Consider the following 18,365-nt stretch of genomic DNA (forward strand, 5'->3'; position numbering starts at 1 on the left):
TTCTCTTTTCAGAACTCTGCACAGCTCCCTGCAACATTATGATTCATTTTGGTATTCTGTTTCATCTCTGGTTTAGGTGTATGGGTTTCACAACCACGGAAAGCTCTCCAAGTCAGTCAGAAGCCAGAAGACTTTAATAGCTGGCATTACCATTTCACCGTTTACAATATATTACAACACAAGCTTTAGGTAAGATGTTTACCTGAAAAAACACTTGGAATCTTGGATAAAAAACTTTTCACAGTGCGGATAGGAATTCCATTCTTCTCATCCTGCATGCGGGCTATTACGTCCTCCATCTGGAAGAAAAGAGAGAAGACATAATGTTAGAAATGATCAGTGGAAATATTGTCAGGAGACTGGGGAAAGTGGCCGGAAAAGGCTGCTGTTGTGAATGGCCTCTGTGACACAGCTCTGGGACGTATATTTGCAGCAGACCCACTGGGCACAGACGGCAATTCAAGGTCTATTCCACGTTGGTTAAACGTCCCTTCGTTGAAATGACATGGAAACAACGTTGATTCAACCAGACACTTCTCATATCAATGTCAGTTTATGTTACTGGATTAGTGATAATTTAGTTTATCAACCCTAATAGCAAAGTGTCTGCCTAATATTTCCCCATCCTATGCGTCTTAAAAAAACTGGACAAAACAAGATGTCACAAAAAAGACATCAGAGAAATATAAAAGGACATTGTGATGACTGAATCACACCTTCAAGCTAAAACCTAAAAGAAATGTGACATGACAACCTGGATAAAAACAGACATGCCACAGAAAGGCAGATCTGCATCGCAACTCTCCAGGATTGGAGCATTGCTATGGCTCAGCTGCCCTGGCGGAAGGCCCTATTTCCAGAAACAGACAGGACAGAGTGAAGTGAAGCGTGGCCCGGATTCGTCAGCCTTCACGGATGGATGCCAAAATATATCCCAAAGTAGCCCTCTGGCATAAATAAATACAATGTAACAATGTGACACACACACACACATATACACACACGTAAACACACACACACACAGACACAATGCAATGCCTGTTGTTCTATTTCTACTCTATAGACTTCAATGTACTTCCCATATACTGTATCATATAGGATAACTAATTGGTAACCATTAGGGTTTGTTGGTTAGTGTTGATTACAAAAGCTCATTTTCAACCCTCGTTGATTGCATTTGGTTAATTTGACTGGCTGCCCTGTGCCTCGTCAACTTTCCCCCTCAGTCTGTACAGTATCTTGACAACTACACTCCGTAAATATTTTCTTCTGGCAGCTGTCCTCTGGAAGGGATTTTCATAGGCTGTATCTATGAAAAGAATCGCAGGACCACATTGTCTGATGCAACATTTGAGGGATATTTATTACAAATACATGGCCCTCAGACTGAAAATAACAAACACAATAAGAAGGCCTCCTTGCAGAGACACCTTCACTCATGTTCTCCCAGGCCCAGAACCCAGGAGACCTGCAGCCCCACTCCATAGCACTCTACTATTAACCATTCCCACTGGTCACAGGTACAGCTCGTCACCTGTGATGAGGGAGGAGAGAGAGGGAACAAAGACAGAACAAATGATAGCACAACATAATAACATTACATCTCCTATTCATACACATACTTAAGAATAATGGATCAAGGTGTAATGATGAAAGTATGCATACAGTGCCTTGCGAAAGTATTCGGCCCCCTTGAACTTTGCGACCTTTTGCCACATTTCAGGCTTCAAACATAAAGATATAAAACTGTATTTTTTTGTGAAGAATCAACAACAAGTGGGACACAATCATGAAGTGGAACGACATTTATTGGATATTTCAAACTTTTTTAACAAATCAAAAACTGAAAAATTGGGCGTGCAAAATGATTCAGCCCCCTTAAGTTAATACTTTGTTGCGCCACCTTTTGCTGCGATTACAGCTGTAAGTCGCTTGGGGTATGTCTCTATCAGTTTTGCACATCGAGAGACTGACATTTTTTCCCATTCCTCCTTGCAAAACAGCTCGAGCTCAGTGAGGTTGGATGGAGAGCATTTGTGAACAGCAGTTTTCAGTTCTTTCCACAGATTCTCGATTGGATTCAGGTCTGGACTTTGACTTGGCCATTCTAACACCTGGATATGTTTATTTTTGAACCATTCTATTGTAGATTTTGCTTTATGTTTTGGATCATTGTCTTGTTGGAAGACAAATCTCCGTCCCAGTCTCAGGTCTTTTGCAGACTCCATCAGGTTTTCTTCCAGAATGGTCCTGTATTTGGCTCCATCCATCTTCCCATCAATTTTAACCATCTTCCCTGTCCCTGCTGAAGAAAAGCAGGCCCAAACCATAATGCTGCCACCACCATGTTTGACAGTGGGGATGGTGTGTTCAGAGTGATGAGCTGTGTTGCTTTTACGCCAAACATAACGTTTTGCATTGTTGCCAAAAAGTTCAATTTTGGTTTCATCTGACCAGAGCACCTTCTTCCACATGTTTGGTGTGTCTCCCAGGTGGCTTGTGGCAAACTTTAAACAACACTTTTTATGGATATCTTTAAGAAATGGCTTTCTTCTTGCCACTCTTCCATAAAGGCCAGATTTGTGCAATATACGACTGATTGTTGTCCTATGGACAGAGTCTCCCACCTCAGCTGTAGATCTCTGCAGTTCATCCAGAGTGATCATGGGACTCTTGGCTGCGTCTCTGATCAGTCTTCTCCTTGTATGAGCTGAAAGTTTAGAGGGACGGCCAGGTCTTGGTAGATTTGCAGTGGTCTGATACTCCTTCCATTTCAATATTATCGCTTGCACAGTGCTCCTTGGGATGTTTAAAGCTTGGGAAATCTTTTTGTATCCAAATCCGGCTTTAAACTTCTTCACAATAGTATCTCGGACCTGCCTGGTGTGTTCCTTGTTCTTCATGATGCTCTCTGCGCTTTTAACGGACCTCTGAGACTATCACAGTGCAGGAGCATTTATACGGAGACTTGATTACACACAGGTGGATGGTATTTATCCTCATTAGCCATTTAGGTCAACATTGGATCATTCAGAGATCCTCACTGAACTTCTGGAGAGAGTTTGCTGCACTGAAAGTAAAGGGGCTGAATAATTTTGCACGCCCAATTTTTCAGTTTTTGATATGTTAAAAAAGTTTGAAATATCCAATAAATGTCGTTCCACTTCATGATTGTGTCCCACTTGTTGTTGATTCTTCACAAAAAAAATACAGTTTTTATCTTTATGTTTGAAGCCTGAAATGTGGCAAAAGGTCGCAAAGTTCAAGGGGGCCGAATACTTTCGCAAGGCACTGTATAGATGGCAGGCACCCCCTGAAGGCCTCTCTTCACAGCAACATTACCATAATGTTATTCTTATAGTGGTCATTTGCAAAAATGCTGTGGCTGAGTACCTGAAACTGCCATGTTAGTCTCAGTTACCATTACCTAAGCACTGGATCTTTGTACAATAGTCTAAAATAGAGGTACATACTGAGAAATGGTGTTCAATCTTCAGATACGTCCAATGGCAGTCAGTGCAGTTTAAGATGAGGGAGGACGGCCTTAATTCTATTACAGCATATTGGATGACTTTTATTCATATTCCATTCACCCAGTTCGGTGTAACAGCGATAGGTTTAGGCTACAACATGATACTCTAATTTTCTCTATACCCATCATGAGGTTGCTACAACCTAGCCTATGAATGAAAGTTTACAACGCAGGTGCACACTGGTCGAGAGACAAATTTGAGGTGACAGTGAGTGACATTCAATACCGCCTTGCACACTCTTGCCTGCATCTAGCTGATATAGGGTGTAATCATTAGTCTAACAGTTGCGAACAAGAGTTTCTACCGGACAAATGTATACCCGTTTTGTTCCATTTGCTTCCGTTTAAGATACATTTTTCAACAGAATCGGCGGAATGAATACACCCCTGATCATGCATAGACATAGTTCACTCTCATAACAGCCACGTTGTATTCCTTCTCGCATCTACGTTATGCGCTCTCCTCCACTCACCTCTTCCTTTCACTTGTGGACTTCAATGCACAACACCTCAGCTGTATGTGCCCAGGCGAAAAAAACTTTCCAAGCCAAACCGCTACACACAGCCTACATTGTTGTCCCCATATTAGCTAAAATAACGTCATAGTCAGCATAGCTAATGGAACTAACGCATTAGTAAAACCGCTACAATCATGCAGTAGCGTTAGTGTACAGTCAGTAAGCAGTAACACCAGCGGGCCCCGGTGGCAATACATTTGTAAAACCAAAAGCTAACCTTGACTTGGAAGAGTTCCAGTGTTGTGTTGGATAGTCCTAGCCAGCTAGCTAACATAGCATCCCCTCTGTTTGAGCAGGGTGTTACAGTAGGATAAACTAGCTATCTGCACTTTTTAAATGTTTTACCGCCTCCACTGAAGGCGATGATTTCATTTGAAGTCACAATGGACTGTTTTGTTGTCCTAAGTATTTGATGACAATAACACATAATTGCAATTGCTGGACACAGTAGCACAGCAACCTAGGATGTACCAACGTCTCAACTGAAATAGAATATGGAACAGAGTAGAGCAGACACCTCTGTAATCAAGAATAGTACATACAACTGCATCAAATATAGATATGTAAACACACAAGTCCTTATTAAAATCAATTCACCAGGGCAACCAAGACATGCATGTCACAACTCTTTTGAGAAAATGGAGAATCTTACAAAAAGTGCTTGCCTTATTTCAAGTACCCTGAAGCCAAAACCTATTGAGTAATTGGCTTTGTAATGGACTGAAAGGTATAGAGTATAAAGAGTATGGGGTAACAGAGATGCCTATCTAACGTGTATGTCCTCCCTCCTCAACGGGTGCAACTGCTGCCAGACAGACAGAGGATCGAACGCCTTGCTGAACAGCTCTCATCAGATCATTCTGAGCAAGTCTCTAACAAAGCACTGTCACTATGACAACAGAGATCCTTAGGTAAAAGACAGCTGCTACCACTATTCACAATGCCAATAGATTATCCATACAGTAGCTAAATGACAGCAGGCACATTGAGAAATGAAACATCCTGACACCTTTTTAGAACTTAGTTACATGATTCACTGAGCTAATCGGCAGGATAACAGAGTGATGATCGATACTTCACACTGTCTCTCCCTCCCACTGAATTTTTTTTTCTGAGTACATATCATGAAGAAGAGTGTTTCTCTCTTGTACTGAATGCCTAGAACTACACCTTGCTGCCTTTCTACAGCGAATTGCCTGTTTTCTGAACACAAGTATGTAAATATGGAATGACTAACAAAAGCTCCAAATATAATAAAGGCTACCACTTTGCTATTCCAACTACAGATGTGGAATCTTAATTTGATCACTCTTTTGTTGCTTAGAAATGCAAACTTGTTGTATTTGAGTTTTAAAAAGTTTGTCATTTCCACTTTGACATTTCAGACTTGATTTGCCCTAATGAAAAATGTATTCATCCACTACACAAAAATTCCCCTTAATTATAATCCACATAATAATTTACATTTCCTGTTGTTACAGTATCATTTTCCTGTTGTAGCAAACTGGCTCAAATGAAGATCCTACATCTGTAGTGTATAATGTGTCTCAGAATTTTCAGGGAGCGCCAATGAGCATTTGAGACAAAAGAACAAACATTCACTTTTTAATGAAGCACTAAACTTTTTACTCTGCTTCATACCTCTACTCACTTGAACTGCTCGCTACCAGGAAAAGAGAGAGAAAGGAAAGAGTGGGTTTCTTTTACAGCATCACCAGCATGGAAGTGGGACACTCATCCATCACGGAGGAGAATAATGGAGGAGCTTTTCATTTCCTTACAGTGGGCCTGCTGCTCGTGTAGGGCTTTACAGAAGCTTCATGAATTGCCCATTTAACGACAATGGCCTATTGTGGCAGGTTTGTGTTATCTTGTAAACATTTACGTTTTATCCGGCAGCACCATGATTGCAGATTTTGAATGAAAGCTGTGCATTTAGTGTATTATGGGGCTTTAAGAACTGCTTATCCTGAGGGGAATGGAATTATCCAGCTAGTGTTATCTGAGGAGGACACAAGTGTAGATTTTTACACAGTTATAGTTACCCTACACACTTCTATCACAGTGTTCTAGAAAGGCAACACTGTTGCATGTCACACATACAGCACAAGAAAAATACACCACACATTACGGAGCATACAGGCAGATTTAATGCAGATTTGAGTGAGAATTGGTCATGGACACTTCCTCTTCCCGTTCCATTTTTAAATCATCCACTACACAGAGAATTGCTCACAGTCCTCGGGCATGATTTGTGGCATGTTGAGTGAAAACACAGTTATGTCGACAAGCAAATAAGAAACACAGTGTTGAACAGTGTGATGCGTTTGCATAATATGGACTCATTCCAAAAACACAATGTTCTCCGCATGCCTTAGGCAAAAACAGAACATAGGCTTGTTTGAGATCCTCATTCAAATGTACATGCCATATATGAACAGATCTAGAGAATAGAGTCAAATGTGAATAGATCAATTCTCTGACTTGGTGGCTTTATCAGCTAAATCCATCCAAGACTGTTTGCCCTTGTTAATAATTATTTTTTTATATTCAAGCTCATATAGTGTAAATTATATGGAGAAATAAATAAATAATCGAATAGCCAATGTTATAAAGGTGTGCTGACCTAAGATATTAAAATGGTCTTTATTCATAAGATACCTTTCTAGATTCAATCCCCCACATTTCAGTAACCATTTTCACCTCATTTCAACAGGATAATTAACCTGCAAACATATCAGGCTTAAAACTCATCCTTCTCGCAGAGAACCGTCAAACATAGTGATATGAGCTTACTGTTTGAGAGAGAGGCATCATCAAAAAACACAAATGATAAATGATTGAAAAATAGAAAACCAATCAACTACTTTGATCATCATATTTGCATACCCTGCATGTGTCACAATAATATTCTGTATGTCTATCAATTGACCGATGAGCTTCATTCAGCATATTCCATAATGCCAGTGTCCAACTTTTCAAAATATGAAGTGAATAGAAATATATGACATGTTATAATGTCCCAATGCTATAATGGACATATTCAGATTTAATATCAATTACATTTACACATGAAGCTGTCATCATAAAATATTCGCTCTGCATTGCCATAGCCTACTGTTTCATCATCTAAACTGGGTATTTATTCTGAGTGAAGGTTCTGGTTACACATATATTGATATTGCTCTGCCTCTGCAGCTAATAAAGATAGAAAAGCAATGATGCCAAGTGCCAAAAATACACTACTGCCTCTCCAAGAAACCCTCCCCCACCCACCCACCCACCCTCCCCCACCCCCCAATCCCCCTCCCCCTCCCACCCCCCAATCCCCCTCCCCCATAAACTGGCACAGTGGAATATTAACACATGGCAGACAGACATTGAAATGGCCATTACCTTCAGGACAGGAGGGAGAAGTTATTGACCTCCTAGAGACAAGGTTAGTGCAAGAATGACGTGAATTTTAAGTACCACTCTCTGTCTATGTCTCTTTGTTACTAAGGCAACATCGGAAGACGTAGTACTGCAACGACATCACAGTTTGCCAGTCGTTAACAGGAGACGGAGAGGGAGTGGGAGGATACTTAGGTCCTGTGAAGGAGAGCCCCTGTACCGGGAAAACTGGGAGGAGAAGCGAGTTTGGTTTTGTAACTGGAACTGTAAATACAGTCATACACATGACTGGCAGTATTTGGTTCTCTCTCTTCCTCCCTTTCGTAGGTACTAGTAAACCTGGAGCACAGTCATGCTGAAGAGGCTGCATTCTGGCTCACAGCAGGACGGGGCTAGAGAACATGAAGAGCAGATGCCTGAGTACAAATGGTGCCCGGATAAGAGACGCTTAGCCATGCAAATGAGAGGCTCACTTCCAGAGGCTTCTGTTTTGTCACACCAATTCAGGGAACTATCCATTTGTAGAAGAGTTATGCCACAACAAACATGAGGAAGAACAAGCAACATTTGCCCACATCAGTAAACGATATCATTATCATAACGTCATTGTCATTGCATTTTCCCTTTGAAGACACTGTAATGGACCATAAAATGAATAGTACATTCTAACCCAGTGGGCACAGCAATTCATCTAACCCAGTGGGCACAGCAATTCAACTCTTCTTTTGTCTCCTTTTGTAACTCTCCCTCATTCGACACAGCGTTTCCCCTCTGGCCCCTAAAAAGTGCCATTTGAATTGACAACATGAACTTCCACAACATCCTGAAGTGGACAGACAATGAGCGAAAGAGCGACATGTCTGAACGTTCTACCCCAGTTCACAGTTAATAATATACAGGTGTGATTTCTAAGAGGGTTTTGATGATAGCGTTCTCACTCTGTATTCAATTTAGATTGTGTTCCAGATGGTTGCCGACGGAGACACCAACGTTCCTATTCTGCTTCGAATAATTATTTTCAGCTCAGATGCTCATATATACCCCACAAGCCATGCCACCATGGGTTTCTTCACAGTCCCCAAGTCTAGAACAGACTCTAGGAATTGCACAGTACTACATAGAGCCATGACTACATGGAACTCAAGCTAGCAGTAAAATCTGATTTTGCACACGCACACATTGTAATGTTGTTGTATTGTAGTATTATACATTTTATATTGTACGTTTGTAATAAGAGAGTAATAATATAATGAAGTAGTGTATGACGTATTGTTTTATTGATGATGTGGGCTGTTGTGTTTTTGTTGTGATATAATTGTTTTAATCCTGTTTGTACCCCAGGAAGAGTGCCTTGACAGCAGCTAATAGGGATCCTAATAAATGCAAATAAAAAAAATATACCAAGGCCTATACTATTCTACAGTCAATCACCCATCCCTTTGAATTTTCAAACCAGTGAATTTTCATCAAAGGCAAGCGTTTGGAACATGCTGCCCCCATTTCTCCTACGTGTGAGCTTTCAGGGAGAGGGAGAGAGAAGAGAGAGAGAGAGAGAGAGAGAGAGAGAGAGAGAGAAAGAGAGAGAGAACGACAGAGAGAGAGAGCAAGAGAGAGAGAGAGGATTGTGACTCCCTGGGGCTACTGTACCAGGCTCACAGGATGTGGTTGATCGAAGCTGGAGTCCAGAGGGAATAAGCCAAATGTCAGGATACCTACAGGGGATTGTTGAATTCTCTCTCCCCCTCACCCCTCCCCAGGGAGAATCCTGCCATTCCCTATCCCTGTATTGGAAGCTGAGCTGTGAATCATGGATGTGAGGTAGGCCTGCTGCTTGGAAAAACGGCAGCATTTATCCTCGTTTGACATTTTGTCTGATTAACAGGCGAGATATTCCTGGCAGGAGTTTTATGCCAGGTCGCTTTCTCATTTCTTTGCTGGTTTCTCTCCCCCCCCCCCCCCCCCCCCCCCACCACCACCACCATTATAATACACCTCCCTGTATTTCTGCCTGTGTGAATGGAAAGATCTCAGATAGACATGAAAACATGAAATGACCCCGGGATTCGACAGAACATCGCTCAGGGATGCACAAATACAATACAACATTCAAAATGGGTGAATATTTCCTTTAAAGGGCACTTCATTGAATATAACTGGCTTATTGGTGCATAATTTGAAGAGTTAATTTCCAAAATGCTACATCCACCAATTTGTCACATTTGTGTTTTTTCACCAGAAATGATTGCTTATGGATGGGTACCTTCATGTGTGTGTGTGTAGAATATTACTGTTTTCAGATTTTTTTATTAATCTATTTTAGTTCTGTATTAAAATGTGTTTTTTTGCTAAATTTCCATAGATTTTTTTCATTATTTGTCATTTTTATTTATTATTTGTACATTTGTTTTGTATATATATATTTTTTAATTATACCCCTTTTTCTCCCCAATTTCGCAGTATCCTCAATTTGCTGATCCTCAACACTGGGGCCCTACAAGGATGCATTCTCAGCCCTCTCATGTACTCCCTGTTCACCCATGACTGCATGGCCATGCACGCTTCCAACTCAATCATCAAGTTTGCAGACGACAATACAGTGGTAGGCTTGATTACCAACAACGACGAGACAGCCTACAGGGAGGAGGTGAGGGCCCCCGGAGTGTGGTGCGAGGAAAATAACCTCTCACTCAACGTCAGCAAAACAAAGGAGATAATCGTGTACTTCAGGAAACAGAAGAGGGAACACCCCTCTATCCACATCGACGGGACAGTAGTGGAGAGGGTAGTAAGTTCTAAGTTCCTCAGCGTACACATCAAGGGCAAACTGAAATGGTTCACCCACACAGACAGCGTGGGGAAGAAGGTCCTCAAAAACTTCTACAGATGCAAAATCAAGAGTATCCTGTCGGGCTGTATCACCGCGTGGTACGGCAACTGCACCGCCCTCAACTGCAAGGCTCTCTAGAGGGTAGTGCGGTCTGCACAACACATCATCGGGGGCAAAGTACCTGCCCTCCAGGACACCTACAGCACCCGATGCCACAGGAAGGCCAAAAAGATCATCAAGGACAACAACCAACCGAGCCACTGCCTGTTCACAACGCTATCATCCAGAAGGCGAGGTCAGTACAGGTGCATCAAAGCTGGGACCGAGAGACTGAAAAACAGCTTCAGCTGAAAAACAGCTTCTATCTCAAGGCTGTTATACAGCCATCACTAACATAGAGAGGCGGCTGCCAACATACAGACTCAAATCACTGGCCACTTTAATAAATGGATTAAATAATGGTATCACTAGTCACTATAAATAATGCCACTTTAATAATGTTTACATATCCTACATTACTCATCTCATATGTGTATACTGTATTTTAAACCATCTATTGCATCTTGACTATGCCGCACGGCCATCACGCATCCATATACAGTATTTATATGTACATATTCTTATTCCATCCCCTTCCATTGTTAGTCGTTGTGAATTTTTAGACTACTTGTTAGATAATACTGCATTGCTGAACTGGAAGCACAAGCATTTCGCTACACTTGCATTAACATCTGCTAACCATGTGTATGTGACCAATATTTGATTTGATGTGTTACAGTCCTGTCCCATCGCTGCAACTCCCGTATGGACTTGGGAGAGGCGAAGGTCGAGAACCGTGCATCCACTGAAACCCAATCCAGCACTGCTTCTTGACACAACACCCACTTAACCCGGAAGCCAGCTGCACCAATGTGTCGGAGGAAGCACCATAAACCTAGCGATAGAGCCAGCGTGCATTGCACCCGGCCCGCCACAGGAGTCGCTAGTGCGCGATTGGACAGGAACTTTCCTGCCGGCCAAAACCTCCACTAACCCGGACAACGCTGGGCCAATTGTACGTCGCCCCATGGGTCTCCCGGCTGCGACAGAGTTGAACCAGGTTCACTAGTGGCACAGCTAGCACTGAGATGCAGTGCCTTAGACCACTGCACCACTCGGGAGGCATATTTCCATTGTTTAGCTGGAATGAAATGTTCGTATCCTGTATATTTGACTGTGATATGTGGTTGTCTGTCCTAGCTATCTTAAAATCAACTGTAAATTACTAAAATGTCAAATGTAAATGTTTTACATACAGTACAGATCTCATATTACTCTATTGATTCATTTTTTAAAACATGTTTTTAAATATTAATGTCACAAATGTATCATTTGAACAGTTCTTTATGAAAAATGTAGTTATTTAGTGGATATATAGCATTTTGCAAACAATTATCATTATTTGTCTCTCTGAAATGAAACCATCAAGTGATAGATTTCAAACAAATACCTGTCTGTCACTGAACCACCCGATGCCATTGTTAGATACTGAAAAAAACATACCAATCTCTTTCATAAGTTCTTGAAACAATAAAAGCTCATTTACCAACATTTCTGAAAATGGATATATAGCGTTTTGGAAATAAACTCTTAATTTCTATTTAAAATATCAAAGGGATGCAAAAGGCCCTCATTTGGTGGAACGACCCTGATACTGCTGTTTCAGTTACTCTCCCAATAATCCATTTTGATGTTTCTAATGCTGGCTTTGCAGCCATTGATCCATTATAACTGTTTCTATTGCTAAGTCTGCCTTTACAACCACTGTTTATACCGGTATGTCCAATGCTGTCTCTGTTGTATCTGTATGTTGTTCTTTCTGTTTCTATTCCTTTGCTGTCTCTAAGGTGTCTGTTGATGGGTCTATGGTTTCTAATGTTGAGTCTAGGCTCTCTGTTGTTGTTTCTGCTGTTTGGACGGCTGTCTCTCTGGCTGATAGTGGGATAGAGATCCTGGGGCAAGGCCTCTCTCTCTCGCTGTGTCTCTCAGTGGGCGGACGGTGGGCGAAATGACTAAGCCAAGGTTGGTCGTGTGCTGGAACAAATTCCACTGAGAGTATATAACGCTGCCCACCTACTGTGGTTTCATCACTCAAACAGCCTGCTGAAAATTAATAAATAAAGTAAAAAATAAAAGATGCATAATCATTTTCTGCAGTGTCTAACTGAGCTGGCTGAGCTGCACTGATGACAATTCAGCCACAGGAGATACTGATGAGAAAGAAACCAGAGAATATTACTACATGACATGCCCATGACCATGTTTATGAGGGTATTCACAAAACAAATACATACAGTTAACCCTGGCCTGTAAATGTATTTTCTAATATTGATACTACTGTATGCGTTCATCTCTCTTGTATTCTATGAGAGCGCAATCTATTCATCAAATCCAGTTTTATAATGATGTGATGTAGCAGCACGGGGCATTACGTCCACATACACCAACCACAGTGCATCCTGGGGGTTAGCATCTGCTGATTAGCTATGACACAGCGGGGGGAGTTCATCAAACTTTAACCCAGTTTAAAGATTCAGAGATGGATGCATTTTAACAGTTACTGATCATGTGAAACAAGGAAATGTACCACAGCAGTAAGTTTTAATAAGCATGGCTCCACCCAAATTGGGGCAAGTACTGTATGTAACTACAGTCTAAATAGTCAGGGTTCACATCTAGAGCTTGGGACTATAAGGTTCTATCTACAAAAAGATGATTCTGAGATAATTGGCTTTAACGTTCTGAATCCTCATTGATTTGAATGGTGTCAGCAATTTCTATCTTGTATTCTTTTGAACTTAACAACATGAATTGGGGTATATCGGTAGAGAACATTGAACAGAACAAGGCTAGGTCAATAACTCATTTTTGACATGAATGCAGATAGAACCTTATAGACCAAAGTTCTCAACATGTGAAGAGTCTCATCTGTGGACAAAAAAAGACAAGGAAGGAGAAGGAGGGAGGTTGTGGAGGAAAACACAGATGCATTGGGAGTGGAGGGAGAGGGGGGATGGCTTCTATTTTTAGGTCCTGATAACATGAGAGAGAGAGAGTGAGAGAGAGAGAGAGAGAGAGAGAGAGAGAGAGAGAGAGAGAGAGAGAGAAGAGCATCTCTAGCCCAGCCAAGCCCCTCCTTTGCACGTGCAACAGACGCTCGGGAACGCTCTGTCTCGCAAATACCAATGAGTTGGAAGCAGCTGGATCCTAACGGGCATTCCGGGCCACATCCCTGTCTCTGGAGCAGAGAGGGACTGAGAGTCAGATGGGACCGACACACAGCCAATAACCTTAGACTGACAGGCAGAGTAATGCTAAAATTGTATGGAGATCACAAGCGTTTTGATACACACTATTGATACATCTATACTGAACATTCACATACTTGCTAGAGGGCTTGTGATGGTCTGTTGGAGAGCAGGTTGCATCAATAACATCCTTCCAGTTATTAATTCGACACACTCATGAAAGGACAAAGGAGAAGCAAGATAGCTGAAAGAATCCAAATCAATCTACAAATGCCGTATCTTAATTAAGATCCTCAAATTAAGATTCTACATTTGTATAGTAAGGCACAAAAAATAGCTTACCATCTCCTAATGCACTGCTTAAGAATCAACCTTGTTTTTACTCTGCAAGGTTTGCATGCTTCCATCAGCTCCCGCTGGCACTGTACTGAGAGGATAATACATGATCTACCGGTTATCTCTGGCACAGGGGGAAATAGAGATGTAGGATCTTAATTTGAGCCAGTTTGCTACAGCAGAAAAATAATTCTGCACCAACAGGAAATGTGAATTATGTGGATTATAATTAATTAACTTTTTTGTTAACCTGGTAGGGTTCTGTCAGTAACTCTCTGGATGCTCGACAAACATTTACATTGGCATTCACTTTTATTTTTATGTTTTTATTGTTTCTAATGGATTTGATTTGAGGTTGATACCTTTTTCGTAAGGGAAAATCAGGCCTTTTTAAAACTCAAATATACTTTGATGTTTAGAAAGTTCTCCTGGAACAGGGTGATCAAATTAAGATCCTACATCTGTATAGGCTTTGTAAAGTCTGGGGCATCTGTAGAGGCTTAACAAGAAGATGGAGAAGCCTGTTAGCCACGTCCAACAGGAGGACACAAAGTCGACCTGAGACACACAGGAAGCCCAGACAGAGGATTGTACATCTGATTTATATGGCATTGTACAAGGCAGCTCGGTAAGACGCGGCCCCTTGTCTCAAATTGAAGGATTGCTGACAGGGTTCTGTCTTTCTCTTCTCCTCTATCTTGGAGAACTGTTTAATTGGTTGTTCATCAGCTTGGTTACAGCTTGGTTGTTATTTTTAAGTGTTTATGTGGGAAACTGGGAAATCATTGCATGCACTTCTGGGCGCAGGCAAGCACACACACACACATACATACATACTGTACACACACACACAAACCCTGACACATTCCTCACACCCTCAGTTAGCCAGAGATCTGTTGGACACCCTGTTGAAGTGTTGGAGATAATAGCGTTTGACTGAGTGCTGGTTGTCATGGGAATGCAACCATCAGTAATCCCAGTGGAGAGTGGGGAAGAGTGAAAAAGCACAACTTTTCCAGACACTGGTATTGTCCACAGGAATGTCACATTCCAATTAGTAGATAACCAAAGCAGGGAGACTGAAACACTCTGTGAGAAAAATAATGACAAGAAGAATGACTTGCGTTTTCCTATGGCGGGTACGTCTTGAAAACATCCTGGAGCATTTCTGCAACTGTTTAACCATCCTGAATGTAGTCTCTTTCATAGCTTCAGGAGAATTTCTAGGGATTTGGACAGAGTTGCACACTACCAATTAATTTAACTAGGGAGGCTTTAATTAATTGCACCATGTTAAATTAATGTAAGTAAGAAAAGTAATTTTGATACCAATTATAAGGGTTCATTTTTAACAGAGCTGGAAGATGAATTTATCAAATGAATACATAGACTGGAGAATGAAAATCCCAATATAAGTACAAGTTTATCAAAGTAGTTGGCTTTTGTAGTAGTAGTAAAGTAGTTGGCTTTTGTAATACTAGTATTGTCATCATTATTAATATAAAAATCCTGGCACATGTACGGACAGAAAAACACACAAATACTATTACAGCAAGACATTCTATGGGTGAACAGAGACAACGCAGAGGCACAGAGAGCCAAGATGGAGACTGGTGAGGTGAGCTAGGGCTATGGCTGCCAAGCTGAACTAATGGCATGAAGCAGTGAGCTGGGTTGCAGGTGGAGACAACTCGATGAGCTGTGACCGCTGGTCTATGACTAATGTGACTCCATATTGAGGTCACAAATAAGCACTGAAATATGTATGGTAATTAGTCATGTAATTGTCATAGGCATGATGCAATACAGTATTTATTTAAATGTGACTGTTAGTTATTATAAACCTTGTTTGGTTGGAGGACTGACTTATTCCAAAAATACATCATCATAGAACAGAATCAAGACAATCCCCTCGAATAACAGTTTTGATGTGACTGCAACATAACATGCTTATTTAGAGTGTTCCTACCAAAAAAGCTGTGAATCATGGGTGAATCAACATTTCATATGGGAGGAAAAATAATTATGCTACGCAGCACCTCAATACATTCTCTCTCTCGTTCTCTCTTTCGCTCTCTTTCTCTGTCTCACTCCCTCTTTGTCTCTCTCTCTCTCTGGACTTCAAAGGAGAGAGAGAGAGGGATGGTTTGCTGGTAGGACTCCATACTGGGTTGGGGGGGTAGAGAGAGAGTGAAAGAGAGAGTGGAAGAGAGAGTGGAGAGAGAGAGAGAGGGAGAGAAAAAGGAGAGAAAGGAGAGAGAAGAGATGAGGTGGTAGCAAACAGAGGAGAGCGAGTGAAATAAATAAAAGGAAGAACATTGCGAGAGAGAAGAAGCAGGATGGACACACCGACACATCTGAGATCTAAGGGGAAAGCAGAGAGACACAGTTAAGCCAATCCGTCAGTTTTTCTCCCTGCAGTCATTAAGAGCTGACCATCTCTGAGCTCATTGAGCTCATCAGTGGTGTGGCCAGACCCTGCTAATCTGCCATTAGATGGAGAGTTGTAATTAAATGAATCAGACAGACAGACAGACAAGGCCTACGAGACCCTGAGTCAGCTATCCCTTTAATACCTAGACGTCCTCAGCCCCTTGTATAATACAGAAGAAAATAGTTTAGTATGATTATAGTGCTAGCCAACAACGGTTAGGCTTTTCACAAGAGAGGGAGGAGAGATGGCCAAATGTGTGGACACTCCCACTGCCATACCATGCCAGCAAGGGAAGTAAATCTAGATGTACAGGCCATTCTGTATTTGGTGCGTCAGTAATATGCAACAGTCTGCCAAGGAATAATGATACATATTTTACCAATACTTTCATAATCTACTGATAGTGGTCTGTAATGTCCTACTTTCGGAGTAACATTTGGCATAGACTATAAAGACAAACTCAGGCTGTTCCATTTTCATAGACAGCAGGAGATATCATTTCTAGGATTGATGTCATACAGACATAGCATCTTCATTAGAGCCAGTTTGCCACAGCATAAAAATAATCCTCCAGCAACAGGATATGTGAACTATTATGTGGATTATAATTAATGGACATTTTTGTAGGGGTTGATACATTTTTCATAAGGGAAAATCAAGTCTGAAATTTCAAAGTGGAAATTACAAAAACTTAAGAAGCTTTTTTAAACCTTAAATACACCTTGATGTTTAGAAAGTTCTCCAGCAAAGGGTTGATCAAATAAGATCCAAATAAGATCCTACATCTGTATAGGCTTTGTAAAGTCTGGGGCCTCTGTAGAGGCTTAACAAGAGGATGGAGACACCTGTCAGACACGTCCAACAGGAAGACACAGAGTCGACCTGAGACACACAGGAAGGCCAGACATTGCAGGAACGTTCTCTTGCAACAGGGTGATCAAATTAAGATCTTACATCTGTATGAGTCCTAGCCTTATATGCAATAGTGGAAAAACACCAAGACAGAAATGCCTACGCAATCCAGCAATCCAACATCAAAATCACTATTTCCTTGTGAAATATATTTTCATCCCTTTTGAACTAGAGGTTGTATGTTTTCATATACACCCACATGAAAACATACCACAGTTTGCTATAAAATACTACTACAAAAGCCAACTACTTTGATAAACTAAAATACTGCTTACTTAATCATTAATACTGTTGAATACTATACTAGACGCTGTAGTATACCTCAATCATGTGTAGTACTTACTATAGAATGGTGTAGTATACTGTAAAATACTATAATAAATACTACAGTATACTAAAAACCGCAAAAATTGTGTTCCCTACAGGTTATAGAAAAGAGCAGAAGCTCTGAAATATCCATTCAGACCTCAGTCCTATCTACCTACAGGTTATAGAAAATGTGCTCTTTTAGTATTTTGTCCAGTAGGCTTCCTCAAGGCCAAAGCCTCCACTGCTATGTGAAAAATATAATAAAACAAAAACGCTGTAATAAATACTACAGTGATGTCCGCAAAAACACTAGAGTAATTAATATAGTACAGTTTTTCACAATTCCTGACATTTAATCCTAGTAAACATTCCCTGTCTTAGGTCAGTTAGGATCCCCACTTTATTTTAAGAATGTGGAATGTCAGAATAATAGTTGAGAGAATGATTTATTTCGGCTTTTATTTCCCAGTGCGTTAAAAGTTTACATACACTCAATTAGTATTTGGTAGCATTGCCTTTAAATTGTTTATCTTTGGTCAAATGTTTTGGATAGCCTTTCACAAGACTCCCACAATAAGTTGGGTGCATTTTGGTGTAACTGAGTCAGGTTTGTAGGCCTCCTTGCTCGCAAATGCTTTTTCAGTTCTGCCCACAAATGTTCTATGGGATTCAGGTCAGGGCTTTGTGATGGCCACTCCAATTTCTTGACTTTGTTGTCCTTAAGCCATTTTGCCACAACTTTGGAAGTATGCTTGGGGTCATTGTCCATTTGGAAGACCCATTTGCGACCAAGCTTTAACTTGTCTTGAGATGTTGT

At 41.0% G+C, this 18,365-nt stretch overlaps 1 protein-coding gene across 2 annotated transcripts in view; it reads right to left on the reverse strand.

Moving 5' to 3' along the window:
- LOC110529688 (regulator of G protein signaling 7) overlaps nt 1-18,365 on the reverse strand; it is a 56,911-nt gene that overhangs the window by 26,302 nt on the left and 12,244 nt on the right. For both annotated transcript variants that reach the window (XM_021612147.3, XM_021612130.3), the window contains exon 3: nt 203-299. In XM_021612147.3, the coding sequence (XP_021467822.1) occupies nt 203-299 (97 nt within the window). The remainder of the gene's footprint in view (nt 1-202; nt 300-18,365) is intronic.

This window comes from Oncorhynchus mykiss, chromosome 1 (genome assembly GCF_057628025.1).
Source record: "Oncorhynchus mykiss isolate SJ-2025 chromosome 1, ASM5762802v1, whole genome shotgun sequence".
Taxonomy (NCBI): Eukaryota; Metazoa; Chordata; class Actinopteri; order Salmoniformes; family Salmonidae; genus Oncorhynchus; species Oncorhynchus mykiss.